Below are 16,809 nucleotides of genomic sequence, written 5' to 3'. Positions count from 1 at the left end.
GATGACTTTTGTAAATGACTTTTTTCATAAAGTAATTTGAATCTTTTTAAAAAGTCAGGATGACCTGATTTTTCCCAACTTTTCATAATTTTTCACCAGCTAAAAATATTAAATTACCAATATACCCCTCATCTATCCTAAACATATCTTTTTTTTTTTTTTTTTTTAATCATTTTACATGTAAAACTTAAACCAACACTTTAATTTTTGATTTTTTCCGTTCAAAAATCAATCCAAACACATTTAAAAAAATAACTTTTTAAAAAATTCTTTTACAAAAAATCATTTTATAATAAAAACTAACCCAAACACCCTGGTTAATTGAACTCAGGAAGAGGGTGTCTGATGGTGGATTATGTAATGCGTCCCAGGAAGCAATTTTATAATGATTTCGTTGGAAATTACTTTGCGATTCGAAGAGAAAACGATGCGATCGTGATCATCCTAAGTGCAAAATCGATATCTTTTCTTTAATCAATTGAAGATACGATGCTGATTTTTAGTGATATCGTTCGTGTACACCTTCCGATATGAGAGGCTGATAGAGGGCAATTTCGGAAGATACGATTATGGGGAGGTAATGGAATAAAAAAAAAAAAGAAGAGCTACCTAAGTAATGAAACATCGCGTCTTGAGTGAATGGGAATGCTTCAAGAACAGGTCTTTGTTTGCCATTTTTTTTTCATTACCCTGAATACCACATTCCATTCTTCCCTTATTCTTGGCTACCAATCACCCCTTAACGAGTTAAGGAGTTAAGGGAGATCTGCCGAAGAAATTCAGAAGGTAAAAAGTGAAAAGTAGGAACCCTAGTTCATCGATGATAAGCGTAAGGCGTGTATTTCTGTGTTTGCTTGTTGTATCGGGTTTGGTCGTCGCTTTACTACACAGATATGCGACAAAAGAAGGTACCGATTACCGGTCGGAGTGGAACCCGTTGATCCGGTCACCCGTGGAGGATGGACATACGGGAAATGGGCCTTACAGAAATTACCCTCATAAGGTGCCAACTCAACTATGCTTTTCTAATTTTATTTTATGAGTTCATTACCCTTTGCATTGCTTTTATCTATCCTGATCATCTTGCTCAGTTGGATACACGGAGATACAGGAATAAGATGGTTGGACTTGTCTAAATTTTCAGTTATTGAATAGTCAAATAGTTGTCATATCCTATAAAAAAATCAATTGGCATATACTACTATATGTTGTTATCGGTATATGTCTTGAATTATTAGTTTGTGTAAACCTTGGACGGACTAACGGATATGTTTGGGTGAGATTGAGAAGATAGATGATCTTGTGGAGCTTTCTTATCCTATTAGTCAAGAAGAAGCTGGACTCATGGTGTCATGGGGATGGGTAAGTGGGTGGGTTTTCTTGGTTATTAAGAGGTTTTGACACTTTTAGTTTTGCTTGTATGTATGTTCAGTACAAGACGTGTGTGGGACAAGAAAGGGCCGAAGCACTTGAGGAGATTAGGGAGACTTTATATGAGCGGGCGATGGTGGATTTCCATGTGCATATGATTGGCGTGCTTTTATTTGGATCCGAAAAAGCTTCCTCAATCCTCTATGCACCTGTACCACCGCGTATCATGGATGCCAATGAGTGTACCATATCCAGGGTAACTCTTATTATTAATTATTATTTTCAAATTCTATTTTATTATATGATGCTAAATTGCTAATGCTAATGGAAATTAAACTTTTTTTTTTTTTTTTTTTTTTCCGATTGATTGCAGATAGACTTTTTTCACGACCATTGTGGGATGGTGGCCGACTATGGATCCAACATCAGTTTGGCTATTACCAACATATGCCTTAGGCTCGTTGCCAAGGAAGACTTTGAGGAAGCTTGTATAGATACATGTGGTAACAAGAATATTACACCCACAGGTGACTAGATTATTTTATTTTATTTTATTTTTGATTCATGTTGCAAGGCTATCTGAGTAGGAGTACTACTACGCTATTAGAATTTTGCAAGTACATAAAGTAATTAGCAAATTAAACTTTGGTTTTGTATCTTAGGAGTTAGGATTATATATAGATTGATACATGTTGAAAAACATTTTCCTATTAAATACCCATGAAATATGATGTGTTAGATGATAATGATTGGCTGATACGTTACAGGTAGAAAAACATAAATTAAAAATCCGGACAAAAAATATTTAGCCAAGTAAAGATGTTAATAGATAATCAATGTATGTTTTACTACCAAAATAGATGTCAGTTTCATCGTTTGTAAACCATGACTGGATCCAAGATATTCACCACAACGTTGATATATTACTATTAGTAAAACAAGAGTCAAAATAGAAACATATTATGGTCTATTATCTATATAGATATAGATATTCTACTAAACTTGTGGAATGATCTTTAGTTAGAAGCACAATCTTATAAATACTACCAGTATATATATACTAGGTTATAACTACTGTAATGTACTACAAGGTTAACAAAGTAAAATCCGCAAAAATCCGCATTGAAACTTTAACGAATGTAATCATTAATCATAGATTTGTAAACAATATACAAAGTAAGATGTTTTGTGTGTGATTTTATAGCTTTTACTTTAAATTAATGTGTAAAATTATTTTAAATAAATGAACAACTACTAATCTAGTACCCATACGATGCAACGGTGGCTATCAACATCTTTTTGGCAAATAGTTGGGCAGTGATTAGTTTTGTCATATAAGTTGTTTTAGGTTAATAATAAAGTATTTTACTATTTTGGGTTGAATCCACTATTTTGGCCTTTAGCCATAAATTATATATATATATATATATATATATATATATATATATATATATATATATATATATATATATATATATATATATATATATATATATATTGATTTTTAATGTGTCAAGCATGATGAACAAAACTTCTTAATCGACAAAGCATCAGCATGATGAACCAAAAAACCCTTAGAACCAAACTTCTATGGACAATGGGTGAACACGCTTGCATCCCTTGTAAAACGAAGAGGAGCAATTTCTAATTGTATAAAATTAAACAAAAATGGGAATTACCCTTTAATTCAAAATATGACATTCCAAAAAATTTAGGTGTTTATGTACATCAATGTTTTTAAAACTAACATTTACAAGCATATAATTATTTTAATCAATAACTTTGATCTTTAACTATTTCTTTTTTGTACCAATGTAATATAAAAAGAATTAAACTCATGTTCAACCAAATGATTAACCAAAGGTTGCACGTAATCAGACAAAATCTATCTTTTAATCCCAATGTATATCTCTAATTCTGGTTTTATAAATCTTAAAAGTTGTGTATAAGATTTACATATTTATTGAATAATGTATGGCCAATTAACATTTAAAATCCATATTTTTATCTACTTATTTTTAAAATTAACATTTACAAATATTATTTATATGTTTCATATTATGTAATATTCTTTTCTTCTAGGCATGCTTGGAGTCCAGCATCATATAAGTCTAAATTATTTTTTTTGAAATTTATCTTAAAATTAAACAAAGTCCATAATATGAAACCAATATTTCTTTTCAAGCATAACTTTATTAGTACTATATAGTTTGATACCTTTTAAAATATTAATGGAGACAACCAGTAACAACCAACATATATAATTATCTATAATATAATATTATTGTTATATGTGGTTTGTGAGCCAATAGCATGTCAAGTTGAAACCCTAAAGCCAAAGCAAAATAAATAGTAATATTCATTACTAAACCCCCAAACTCCTGTGTAATAACCAAAATCAGAAACTTCATGCTCGATCCTTCAATGTAATGACAAATGCCATGTCTAATCAATTATTTGAATCTCATGTAGTGACCACATTTTACAGAGACAATTTTCACAATAATCTGATAAACAAATGAAACAAAAGAACAAATATTACTCCAAATATAATAAATAATCCCTTAAGTAGTACCAAAATTTCTTAGAGAATAATGGTGTGGCTTAAACATAGAGAAAACAAGTTTCAAGGCATTCGTAAAAGACAATTATACCCTTGACTGCATTGCAACATCAGAAAAATAGAGACAAGTATTCTCTAGCCCCCTCCACTTTACACAATTTCCTGATAGTTGGATGTTATAATAAAAAATAAAATGAAAGCGGGATATTACAAACTTATAATAAACAATAAAAATTGTGGCTAACAAACATGTGTTGAATATGCTCAAAGCCAAGGCTGGAAGTTCTTACTAAAATTGTCAATGGAATCGGGAATGATGACACACCTCTCAAAGATGTATTATAGATGAATCAGGCTTCTAATGATTATGGATTCCATTGTCAAAGTTGCTTCCGATGGCATCTATTGCACCAAAAAGTGACATGCACACACACATAACATACACTCACACACACATACAAATACACAACATGCTTCTTATTCATATATTATCATATATGAGGATAACCTTACCTCTCCAGCCCCTATTCAACCTAAATAGTGAATTTGGTTATCAATAAGCAAGCAAGTTGTCATGAAGAAAAAAACGTAGTATCGAAAGAGTAAAAATTATTCACTACACGGATCTACAACCAAACACATTATAATCAACATCTATCACTTGTCCATCAGATGATGGGCTCCCGATCTCATTCCCTCTTGTATCTCAAGCCAGGGTACATCTACGTATAAATGATGTAACAAAAATATGGGAGTAATTGAAAATCAAACCGCTAAAATTTTCACCAAACATATATGAAAATAAGTCATCACGTTTTTGTAGTATTTAATTTATAGGCAGTTGTACTTTATTTGAGCTATGTTGAGACGGGTAAAGAAAGCTCAAATTCAAAGTTGGATCAGTTTTTTTTTTTTTGACAATGTAGATAACGTCTTATTGCCAATTTCTGAAATGTTCTGTGCATAAGGCCTTAACAATGTAGATAACGTCTTATTACCATATCAAACTTCATGATGAACCTTTATGATCTTGTTGAATCGTTAGTTGTAGGACTTAATAAGCAAAATAACAAGCCAGTTGCACATGTAAAAAAGTAAGAAGTCAGGTCCACCTTAAACCTTAAAGTTGATGCGACACATTAAAATCTTGCCTATAGTACTCCACTAATAATAACTCCTTGCTAAGAACACACCAAAAAGAAGACATTATAGTCCATTTTTCTCACTTCTCCAAAACTTTGCATTAAAAAACAACCTTATTTGTTTTGATCACCAATGAAATGTATATACTAATAAAATAATACGTTTGTGATCCTAAAATTCAATATTTGGTAAATGGGTGAAAGAAACACATTTATTGATTTCTATTGACTTTTGATTGTTTGTTGTGTTAAAAATAACATAAACCAAACACAACATTAATGTGTGTGGTACCATGCATTTCCATTTCAATATAAACAATTTAATTGCATATAGTAATTTTTATCTTATAATAAACAAATATTTAACTTTGATATATTAATAACAACATAATAAACAGTCATGTGAAATGTATAATTAGTTAGACCAACAAACTCACAAACACATAAAAAAGTGACATTATATTCATATATTAGATCCGAAATTCCAAAAATCCTGATAATATATTTATTATTTTTAGTGTAAATACAATACTCTCTATAAATATCATCATGTACTTTTAATGGATTTGGTGCCTAGTTCGAATAGATATTTGTACTTCATTCGTGCTTTAAAGCATCCATAATGGTGATTGTAATGAGAGAGTTAAATGAATTGGCAAGTCTAGGTGTTATTCAATGGATGAAGCTTAATCATTGTGAGATGCTGCCTTGACATTCAATAGATTTGGAGTTCGATGATCATTTGAACTCTTCAATGGAAAAATAGAAATTTTCTAATTCTTAAATGTATACTATAAATTACTCTTTGTAATCATGTATTGAAATTTGTAGAGTTCAATGCACTATAAAAAAAATCATAGTGTTATATGGATGGTAGAAAGATGATACAACAATCCATTAAACTCCAATGCATTATGGATACCCTTAGAATAGAAAACTAAAACAAAACAAAAGCTTTCCCAAATTTAAAATCTTAGTCTGGACAAATATTTTCTCCCCACCCTCATTTTACTTTCATCTAAAAGGTATACCATTTTTTCTATAGGTAGAATCTTTGAAATAGTCATACTAAACTACTCCTTACCTCTCTCGCTCTCTTTCTTCTCTTTTTATTTTCTTAAATAAAATTATTATAAAACTATATTATCAGAAATATATAAAACTATAATTTACTTCCAATAATATAAAGCAAAGTTGTAAAAAATACTCGGCGATAGCTAGTTGGTGAACTCATGTTAAATAATTAATCAACTAAGCGGTGATTAATTGAAGGATTAAACGAGAACCTTAAATTGATAATTCGTTGAATTCCAATATATATATATATATATATATATATATATATATATATATATATATATATATATATATATATATATATATATATATATATATATATATATATATATGTGTGTGTGTGTGTGTGTGTGTGTGCGCGTGCATGTGTGTGTGTTTATGTATTTTAAACAAATAAACGTATTATTTTTTTAAGTATTTATATGTATTTTTAAGTATTTTACATATTTATTTATGTATTTTTATGTGTTATTATTTATGAATTACATATTTATATCTATTGTTATGTATTTATGTATTTTTTTTAAAGATTTTATATGTGTTTGTTTACATTTTTATGTAGTTTACATTTATAAACGAATTTTTGATGTATTTCTATGTATTTTTTAAAGTATTTTACATATTTTTATTTATTTTTATGTGTTATTTTTTATGTATTACATATTTATGTATTTTTTTAAGCTTTTTATTTAGATGTTTATGTATTTTTAATGTATAAACATATTTTTTATGTACTTATATATATATATATATATATATATATATATATATATATATGTATATATATGTATATATATATATATATATATATATAAGTATTTTACATTTTTTATGTATTTTTAATGTATAAACATATTTTTTATGTATATATATATATACACACACACACACACACACACACACACACACACATATATATATATATATATATATATATATATATATATATATATATATATAAGTATTTAGATTCCCCCTGGACTGCGGATGGGAGAGTGATAACCCTTGAGTCGGTTCAAGTGTCAATGTTTTCTATGAGTTCATCATCTGAATTCGAGGATACGTTTGATGGTAATGATTCTATGTGGATAGGAACTTGAGCATCATAAAGTATTGGAACCTTGATGGTTGTTGCTTGATCCAGAGTAAAGCTTTCCCCCTCAACCAGAGAGGTGAAAGTATTTAGAGATGCTACTTCGGATAAAGATGGACCAGAAACATCATGGTGTTATTGTTGAGTTGCCGTTGACACTAGAACTTCGGATAGTTTCACCGTTTCAACAGGGTCAAAAAGATCGTCATAATTGACTTCAACTAGATTTAGAGGACCGGAAGAGGCAAGAATATCGCTTTCCATGATTGCGGTTGTTTTAGTGGATGGAGGGGCGTTGCGGATGTGAAAATCATCTAATTTCACATCGAAGCTTTCAATGATTAGTCTTGTACGTCTGATGAGAACTCGATAAGCAACCTTGTTCGTAGAGTAGCTAAGAAAGAAGCCTTCATCAGACTTCGGTGTAAAGTTGTTATGCTGATCTCTGTTGTTGATCACAAAACATCTACACCCAAAAATATGAAAGAAGCGAACATTTGGTTTGCGGTTGTTAAGACCCTCATACGGTGTTTTATTAAGGCGTTTGCACACAATGCTTCGGTTTTGTACTAAGCATGCGGTTGCTACTGCTTCAGCCCAGAAGTAGAGAGGAAGATGTGCGAAGTTGAGCATGGATCTGGCTGCTTCTACTAGAGTGCGGTTCTTTCTCTCTACAACTCCATTTTGTTGAGATGTATAAGGCACAAAAAAGCTGTGAGTGATGCCTTTGGACACCAAGAAACTGTTGAGAGGCTGATTAGTAAACTCGGTTCCATTATCACTGCGGATACGTCTTACTGGTAGCTTGATCTGAAGTTCTATTTCCTTGATGAAGTTGATGAGAATTTGCGGTGTTTCTGACTTGAGTCTGAGGAAGAAAACCCATGTGAAGCGTGTGAAGTCATCTACTATGACTAGTATGTACTTTTTGTGATGGAGACTGGCTACGGTTGATGGACCACATAGATCAATGTACAGGAGCTCAAGCAGTTCAGAGAATGAAGAGTCAATTACCATGGGATGACTTGCTTTGGATTGCTTACCACATTCACATGCAAGACAGAGAGTATCATTACTGAACTTGAGAATAGGGAGTCCTCTAACCAGCTCTCCAGTGACCAAAGTGTTGATGTATCTGAAGTTGAGATGAGCTAGCTTGAGTTGCCATAGCCAGTTGACTTCGGATACAGCTTTGGAAAGGAAACATAATTGCGGTTTGCCTATGATCAGAGAGACATCCAGAGGATACATAGTACATTCGGATCTGAACTTGATCAAACATGTGCTCCTATCACTTGTCATTACATAACATAATTGATCATCAAATTCAACTCGATGGCCTGTCTTACATAGTTGGCCAACACTGATGAGATTGTGTTTAAGGCTTTCTACATAAGCAACCTTTTGAATAGAGAAGTTCCCCCTAGTGTGTACACCGTAACCTCGGATGATTCCATTCGCATTGTTTCCGAATGTAACATTTCCACCGTTGTAAATTGGACTGAAATACCGAAGGTATTCTAACCTTCCGGTCAATTAATCATTCATGTTCTTGTTCCTCCTTGCACAAAGCCTGAGAATTACACTGTTAGTTTAGGCATCCAAACTAGTTTGGAGCTTGGAACAACAGATGAGTTTCTGAATGATGCATGGACCGAGGTTGCAGGCACTGGTTTCGTGGCTTCTTTTAAACCTAGTGTTGGGTGTTTATGTAGTTTTGGAGTGTTGTGTGTTTTTGAAAAGTTATGAGGTTTTTGATTTTGGCAACTACACTAACATTCACAGGTTGAGATTTTGTCTTTTGTTCTGACACCACGTTTGGTCAGTGTTCTAAAGGATGAATTGTTGGGCTTGTGACTAGTCCGAGGTTGAAAAGATCTGACATGAGTGTTGTTTGGTTTCTAAAAAGTTTGTTTTAAAAAAGGTTTAGCACGTGGAGATCTTTGTGTCCTTTTTGTTGGATTTGGTAGAATACCCTTCCACTTGTTAAAAATTTGATGTGACTTTAAAAGTGTTGGAGTGGGTAAGATACCTTTCCATTTCGGATCATCCGAGGAATAGATTTGAAAACCATTATTTCGAAAAGACTTTACACCCTTTTGGGTTGTGTCAGATGAATTAGAAATGACTATTGAAACTGTACATTCCTTTTTGTGTGTTTTCTTGATGGTAGAGTTTTTTGAAAAATAGTGAGAGTAAACAAAATTTTCTAGACTTTTGGACTTTTGAAATCTGACATGCTTGTTGTTTTTTGAAGAAATTTGACTATTTGTGCCTCGGGAGCGAATTTCCTCTTTGAAAGCCCTTTTTGCTAAGGATTTTGGTGAACGGCAGTCTCTGTTGTTCAACTTCGGTTTCCTAGAACCCTTTGAAATTTTGTGAAAACGTGGGCTTGAGTCATCCGAACTTGAAGAATCTGGGATTTGAGAGCATTGACCTACTTCAAAGTTTTATGTGGGTAATTCATGATGAATTGTTTGAAGAGTGGCAGAACTTTTGTTCGAAGACTGCGGTAGAGATGACTTGACTACCACAGAGTAAGTCTTTTTTGGGACTTCAGTGGGACTTTTGACTATAGTGTGAGACACTGTGGTCTGAGGACAGAGATGGAAAGTCTTTCGAGACTTTGGGGTCCTCAATGACAATTTCTTCATCAACTACGGATGAGGTTTGAGAATTTGCGTAAGTGGTGCCACAGATAGGAATTTGATCACATGTGCGACCCGAAACCTCAGACACAATTTCCTTAATGACACAATTATTGCTTAGATTAGGAAGTCTACCGAAGTGAGTTTTGATATGTTTGGGAAAGGTCTTGTCATAGACTGGGAAATGAAATTCTCGGTCTAGAGGGACATACAGTCTGTCTTTGGTGAACCGGGGTGAGGAATCCATTGCGGTAGGATATCCATTTGACCAACCCCAATTGTATGTGTTGTCCACGGTTCCATTATTTACCAAATTTTCAATAGCTTCACTCTCATTGAACAAAGTTTCAATTAAGATATTTAAGCGTACAATTTCACTCTAAGCTAAATCACTCTGGTTCAAAGCTATCTCTAATTGGGTTTCACTCAACATTCTTGCATCTTTTTCTAAGTCTTAATCTCTTTCTAACATAGCCATGCTGAGTCTTTTGTTATCTAATCGTCCTCTCACATGGAACATCTCCTAGGATGCAATGTTCTTCTCTTCTCATCCAAGGCTTTGTTATAGTCTGTAAGGACGACAACACACGTGTCATTAAGATCATCTATGTAAGGTTGACAGTCATACATGTTATAGTTTAGAGTTTGGATCATGAGTTTTACCTGTTCGACGATGCTTAGAGTTCCATCATTTTCCATGTAACAGTAGTTTTTGTCCAGCTTTGTAGACCCATCATGATCTGTAGTTGCCAGCATGCAGATCTTCACTTTTCCTTTGACACTATTGATGGCATCATCTTCGTCTCCGGATGACCAAACCTGATGGTCTCTTTTGACATGGGCTAGGTATACCCTTGCCTTTTCCTTATCTTCCAACTCTTGTGCCATTTTACGGTAGAATGCTCTGTCTTTTGCTACATTGGCCTTACAATCTTTTGCAAAGTGATTCTCTTTGTTGTATTTGTGGTAGATTACAACATCAGTCTTGTCTTCTGAGGGAGTACCGGAGTCGGTGGTTTGAGTAGACTGTGGTGCTTCCTTTGGTTGATTATTGTGAGATTTTGGTGGTGGATGAGAACTTTTAGGATAATGAGAGTGATTGTTTTGTAGGTTGAAGTTACGATTGAAAGGTGGTTTGTTGAATTGTTGATTTTTGCAAAAAGAGTGAGGTGGTAGTCGGTTGAATTGTTTGCTAACTAGAGCAATAGCCTTTTGAAATTATTCTTCATCATTATACTCTGAATCAGCTTCGTATGAATGTGATGGAGTGTCATACAAGGGAGAGTAAGGTTGATTATGTGGAGCTTGAGCTATGAGAGCAAGAGGCGCTCCGAAGTCAGCACAGTCTTTGAGTACGGTGGATTCTTGTGCTTTCAGTTCTCCATAGAGCTTGCAGAGTGACAAAGAATGAATTTTTCTATCACCTTGGACTATCATCTTAGCCGTTGTCCAATGTCTTCCCAAATCATTAAGAAACTGAAGATCTGTTTCATGGTTACTGCGGATGGTGCCCGTATTGGATAACTTGGTGACTATCAGGTTGAATCTTTTGAAGGAGTCTTCCAAACTTTCACCAGTATGAGCTTTGAAGTTGTTGAACTCATTGAGTGCAGTTGTAAGCTTCTTGTCTTGTGCTTGTTCTGAGCCTTCGTACATATTCTTGAGAACATCCTAGATCTCTTTTGCTGATTTGCAATTTATGATAATATCGAAGTTGTCAGGAGCAAATCCACAGGAGATTTCATAAAAAGCAACATCATCATTTTCCATTTTATCGAGATCATCCTTGGTGGGACGGTTCAGGACTGGTTGTCCTCCTTCTAGTCTGGCAGTGGCTCCGTCAGTTTGGACAGGTGTAAGAAATGGGACATGTGGTCCGTCTTCTACGAATCGCCATGCATCTCTACCAAGTCTCCTTAAGTATCTTTCCATTCTTTGTGACTAATGATGATATTCATTTGCTACCAATATTGGGGCTCGATTAGAACCATCAACACTGTTGGAAACATTCAGAGATAATGATTGTGCCATATTTTTGTTTTAAAAAAAAAGAGCTTAGTGGTATAGAAGGCTCTTCGAAAAATTAGCGTTCCGATTTTCAAAAAGCAACCACTATGGCTCTGATACCAATTGTTGAGAGAAAAACTTTGAGACACACTTGAAAAAACTTTAGAACAAGTATATTGTGGAATAGTTAATCTCGAAGGATCTAAAGCTCAACAATAATATTTAGAATTAGATAGTTAGAGAGTTAGTTGCGGAAATGTAAAGAAATGGAAATGACAACAATTGTTATATCAAGTATACACATAAGTTGATTCATAACGAGGAATGCATTCAAACCAAGTTAATAAGTGAGATCAAACTTAGTGATTAAGTCACAAAAGACTTACTCTGAAGAGAGATTGTAATCTGTTATGTGAGAATAAGAAGTGTAAGTAAGAGAGATAGAAAAGATAACTTCTGAGATGTGTATTCAAAATAGATGTGATGGTTTTTTTTAATACAAGAGAATGAGATCTATTTATAGCGACTCACAAAGTACATTAGATTACATCTCTAAGAGTAGCCATGCAAAGCATACTGGACAATAGAGAGTGTTACAATAAAAGACAAGGAAAGTAATCTAGTAAAGAGACTGCGGTAGATAGAGACTCCAGATGCAGTTGCTGATGAAGGAGCTTGACTGTGGGTGCTTGAAGGTTGCGGTAGCTGAAGTTCAAGAGAGTCACTTTTTATGATTCAACAAATTCTATCGTGCAATTCCTGAAGATCCTTAGCCTATCACTAGCATGTTGTTCTAACATATCACAATATCAAATAACAATATGGTATTTTGGGGTCTACTTATTGGCTTCGGCCGGTCATACAAATCGCATCCTCCTTTAATATTTTGAAAACCATTTAAAAATCATTTTGTAAATCTTTTTCCATAGTTTGAGACTGGATTCACACAGGTGTTCCTCCAATTCACTCAAAGCAAGGCTATGATACCAACTTGTAACACTCATAAAATTATTAAAAATTTTAAACTATTTAAACAACCCAAAAACCATCATTAATTACATTTTTTTATTAATAAGATTTACATAAGAGAAATCCCAAAATTGTAAACTAAAAACATGAGGAGGTGTACGATCACGCCTTCACCTTGCCGCAATCCCCTGAGGTACCTAAAACACAATCCAAAACTATAAGCCCAAAGCTTAGTAAGTTTCCCCCGTAATACCGCCACAACGCTTAGGATGGGTTTTATACATAACAAACAATCCTATGTGTGCATGCAACCCTAATATAAGGATCTATGTTTTCACTATTATACATACAAACATTGAACACAATAAACTAAAAACAATAGCATGCTCCTAGTATTTTCGAAATCAACATAAGAAGGATTAGAAACATACCTTTATTGTTATTTAGTAATAATAATGATTTCCTTTGAAGATCTTGACTTTGAGAGTAAGTATCACAAATATCACACCTCTAATGGCTCACAAACAAACCTAGAAACTAAGGAAAAACTATAGAGTGAGAGGGGGGAGAGAGAGAGAAAGATGAGAAGAGAAATTTCAGCTCTGAGCCTTTTGAAGGAGTGCATGGACGAAATCTAACCCTAGGAAGGGTTTATATAGGTGTTAGGAAGGTATTAGATAAGGCAGGTGTATCCAATATAACCCTAATCCCTTAACTTCACCCTTAAGGCATCTAAGGCACCCTTAGAGCCCTGGGAAACCCTATGAGCATCTAGAATTTGTTCCCCATACTATACGGAGATTCTAGAATTACCCAATGCTTAACTATTAAACATTATCACCTTTAGTCCCTGCAGTTTTAATTAATTCCTTTAATCCCAAAGCTAATTCCAAATTAATTTCTGGCTTAATATTAATTAAACAATATGATTTATAATTAATATATTATTTCCATAATACATTAATAAATCATTTATTTTGATTTCTAGTTAATTTATTAACCAATCAATAAATTAATAAATCATTATTCTCTCTCTAACGGTCACCCTATTCAATTGACAGGTTTGAAGGAAACCCAAAAGGACTGTGCTACTATCAATTCAAGTATATACCAATTATAGTTATGGGCTTTGATACGTAATCCAATAGTCTCCCTCTTGGATAAGTCTAATAACTATAATTGCAAGTATGACTTCAAAATTGACTAGCAAATTGTATCTTGAATTTGAGACTTCATGATCAAATATTCCCCCGTTCTACAAGATATCGTTTGGAATGAGACATGAATTATAATCAATCTCTCTGTCCAAGATTTGTTTCCTGATTTCTGATTTATGACGACTGATTCAGACTACTAATTGAACACATCAATTTACGGATATTACCTAGGATGAAGAGATAACATATGGAGTCATTATACAAGCTTTGTTTCTTTGATGATTCCAGGACGTAATCATCCTAAAGGGGAGATAATTGTAACGGTCGCAGATTCGGCTAGTCAATTTGGAGACAATAGACATCAAAAATGATTGTTTGATAGAAGATTATTTAGAATAAATAATCTTAACTAATTCATAGTATATGTCACAAGGGTTCCGTACATATAAAAAACGTTGAAATCCAAGTTGTAACGAAGAAGTTATGACCCGTCGAAGTTTTACGGCTAAACTGACACGACACCGCGTAACGTGAAAAATGAATTTTTGATAAATTACTTTTTAGCCCTTAGGGATGTAAACAAAAGTCCTATTATATGTTAAACCAAGAGCATGCATAAAAAGAACGTCCAAATCTGACTTCGTATGAGGAAGTTATTATTTTTCTAAGATTTAGCATAAAAGTGCACAACCCGAAATTCGAATTTAGATCGATCGATTTTTAGTCTACACAACCTAAATGAGAATTGAATATCTCATTAATACGATTTCAACGATAAAAAGATAGTAGAAAACGGAGTCCGTATGTAGAAGTTGGGAATTCTACATTGTCGTTAACAATGTAATCTTCTCATACTGTTAAATTTAAAATCAGTCAAGAAGTAGCCAATGGGCTCAAAAGGAAAGTTGTAGAGTTCGTCTCCACCTACGCGTGGATATAAAGAACGTTGAAAACGGAGCTTGTATGCAAAAGTTACGGAATTTTGCAGACGAAAGGTTGTTGTTGCGAAAGGGGCGACTTGTCTTAATCTAGACCATTGCTTCCTCCCCACGCGTTGCGACCAGATATGACACTTGGCACTTAACTCATTGAGTTGGAGGCTCAAACTCACTGATTTGGGCTATTTTTCAGCATCTAAATACCATGCGAAGATCAATCTTTTTCCTTACACCATAAACCTTCTCTCTCTCTCTCTCTAACTTCTCTCTAAACCTCTCCCAACCCTTATTACTTCCCAAGTGCTAAAAGTCGAGTCCGGTAGTGCCAGAAGGTTCCGAGAAGAAGATCTTTCATCTTGGAAATTCTTCCCCTGCCGAACCCAGTTCCTAGCCAATCCCCTCTTTAAGTGAGATATGATTACCCTACTCTAAGTATAGGTTATGTTTAAGTTTATTGTTGTTATTAGGAGCCTATAAAAATATATGAGCTAAATGTTATAAGTTATACTATTGTTATAATACCTTTCAACTACATGCGGTACGAGGAATCCGGTTTGAAAGGCCATCTGGGTTGTTGGATTTCAAAAGTGCTATAATGCCAAAATGGTCCTGCCCTCCGGTGTTTCATGTCTGGACCCTGTCTATACATAGTGGTTGAAATGTATTGTTTAACACTTATAAAAAATGTCTCTTTTAAATACTCACGATAAATATTAGACTAAAATCTAGTGGTAATGATACAAGGTTTTGTCGAAGGAAAATAGAATTGTTAGAAGCGAAGTGCTGCTCGAGAAATGAAGAATGATAATGAGAAGTGAGAGACGATGAGAAGCCTTCACCCAAGCGTTGGCCCGATCATCTAGCAGAGTATAGATGACAACCACAAACTATTTTAGACAGTCTGGTGGAAAACTAGCAGGCTCGTAACCTGTAGTTGTTGTGAACGATGTGTTCGCCAGATGTACTCTAAAACCATGGTAACTATAGACATAGTGCCTCATACATGAACATTTGGCAATTATGGACTTAGTGCCTTATAAATTAACGTTGGTAGGTATTGATTTAGTACCCTATAGATGAACATTGGTAGCTATGGATTTAGTACTCTACAGATGAACCTTGACAGCTATGGACTTAATGCTTATTAAATAAACTTTGGCAACGCTGGACATCGTGCCTATTCCTTAGGACAATCCTTAGGAATGAATGAGTGGATGATAGATGATTCTTAGGGTAATCCTGAAGAACTAAAGAAGATAATGGGGATGGGTAATTGGATTAATTGTTTACTGATGAAACATAATAACTTTGTTATTGTGGGTTTAAAACCCTATGTGTTCACCAGGTTTCCCAACCTGACCCACTCAGTTTATTTGTATCACAAGTGTCGATATGAAGCTACATTACACTAAGATATTAAGGAGATGTAGATCACTAGTGTAAATGAATGTAAGATTTGTTTATGCTTATGCTTCTGTATAGACGATGACATCCCAAAGTTTTAATATAAACAAAATACATTTCTTTGGAAATGCTTTGATAATATACTTATCATGTTTTTTGGGAACAAATTCCGCAATATTATTCTTTAAAAAGAATACTCTAATTTTCAAATAAGCCTAAACAAAATTTTTAAAATGACCGTGAATTTGGGGATGTCATAGTTGGTATCAGAGCATTAGTATAAACGCACTACGAATAAGTATTTATTTCCAAACTTAAACTTAGAATGCTAAGCGTTCATCTTAAGGAGCGTGTATAATATATTTTAGGAGGTACACCTGAATAGACACAAGCACTAGCTTAATTAGGGAATATGCCTAAAATACTTTTATGTGCTAAAT

At 33.7% G+C, this 16,809-nt stretch overlaps 1 protein-coding gene across 1 annotated transcript; it reads left to right on the top strand.

Annotated features, from left to right (window-relative positions):
• Positions 1-336: 336 nt before the first annotated feature.
• On the top strand, positions 337-13,990 carry LOC145035142 (legumain-like). Its single transcript, XM_078983732.1, has 4 exons — positions 337-1,003; positions 1,433-1,627; positions 1,745-1,898; positions 13,932-13,990. Exons 1-4 carry the CDS (start codon positions 821-823, stop codon positions 13,988-13,990), a joined length of 591 nt encoding a protein of 196 aa, XP_078839858.1. The 5' UTR covers positions 337-820.
• Positions 13,991-16,809: the final 2,819 nt, after the last annotated feature.

The sequence above is a fragment of the Lactuca saligna genome, chromosome 3 (assembly GCF_052625555.1).
Source record: "Lactuca saligna cultivar CGN05327 chromosome 3, ASM5262555v1, whole genome shotgun sequence".
NCBI classification, from domain to species: domain Eukaryota; kingdom Viridiplantae; phylum Streptophyta; class Magnoliopsida; order Asterales; family Asteraceae; genus Lactuca; species Lactuca saligna.
The sequence above is the reverse complement of the archived record's forward strand: the minus strand, read 5'-3'. Positions and strand labels throughout refer to the sequence as shown.

What these genes read in the sequence shown, in the direction of transcription:
- LOC145035142 (XM_078983732.1), top strand. Translation starts at nt 821, where the DNA reads ATGATAAGCGTAAGGCGTGTATTTCTGTGTTTGCTTGTTGTATCGGGT. An exon ending in ACAGAAATTACCCTCATAAG is followed by an intron (nt 1,004 to 1,432) that starts GTGCCAACTCAA and finishes ATGTATGTTCAG; the next exon opens with TACAAGACGTGTGTGGGACA. An exon ending in ATGAGTGTACCATATCCAGG is followed by an intron (nt 1,628 to 1,744) that starts GTAACTCTTATT and finishes GATTGATTGCAG; the next exon opens with ATAGACTTTTTTCACGACCA.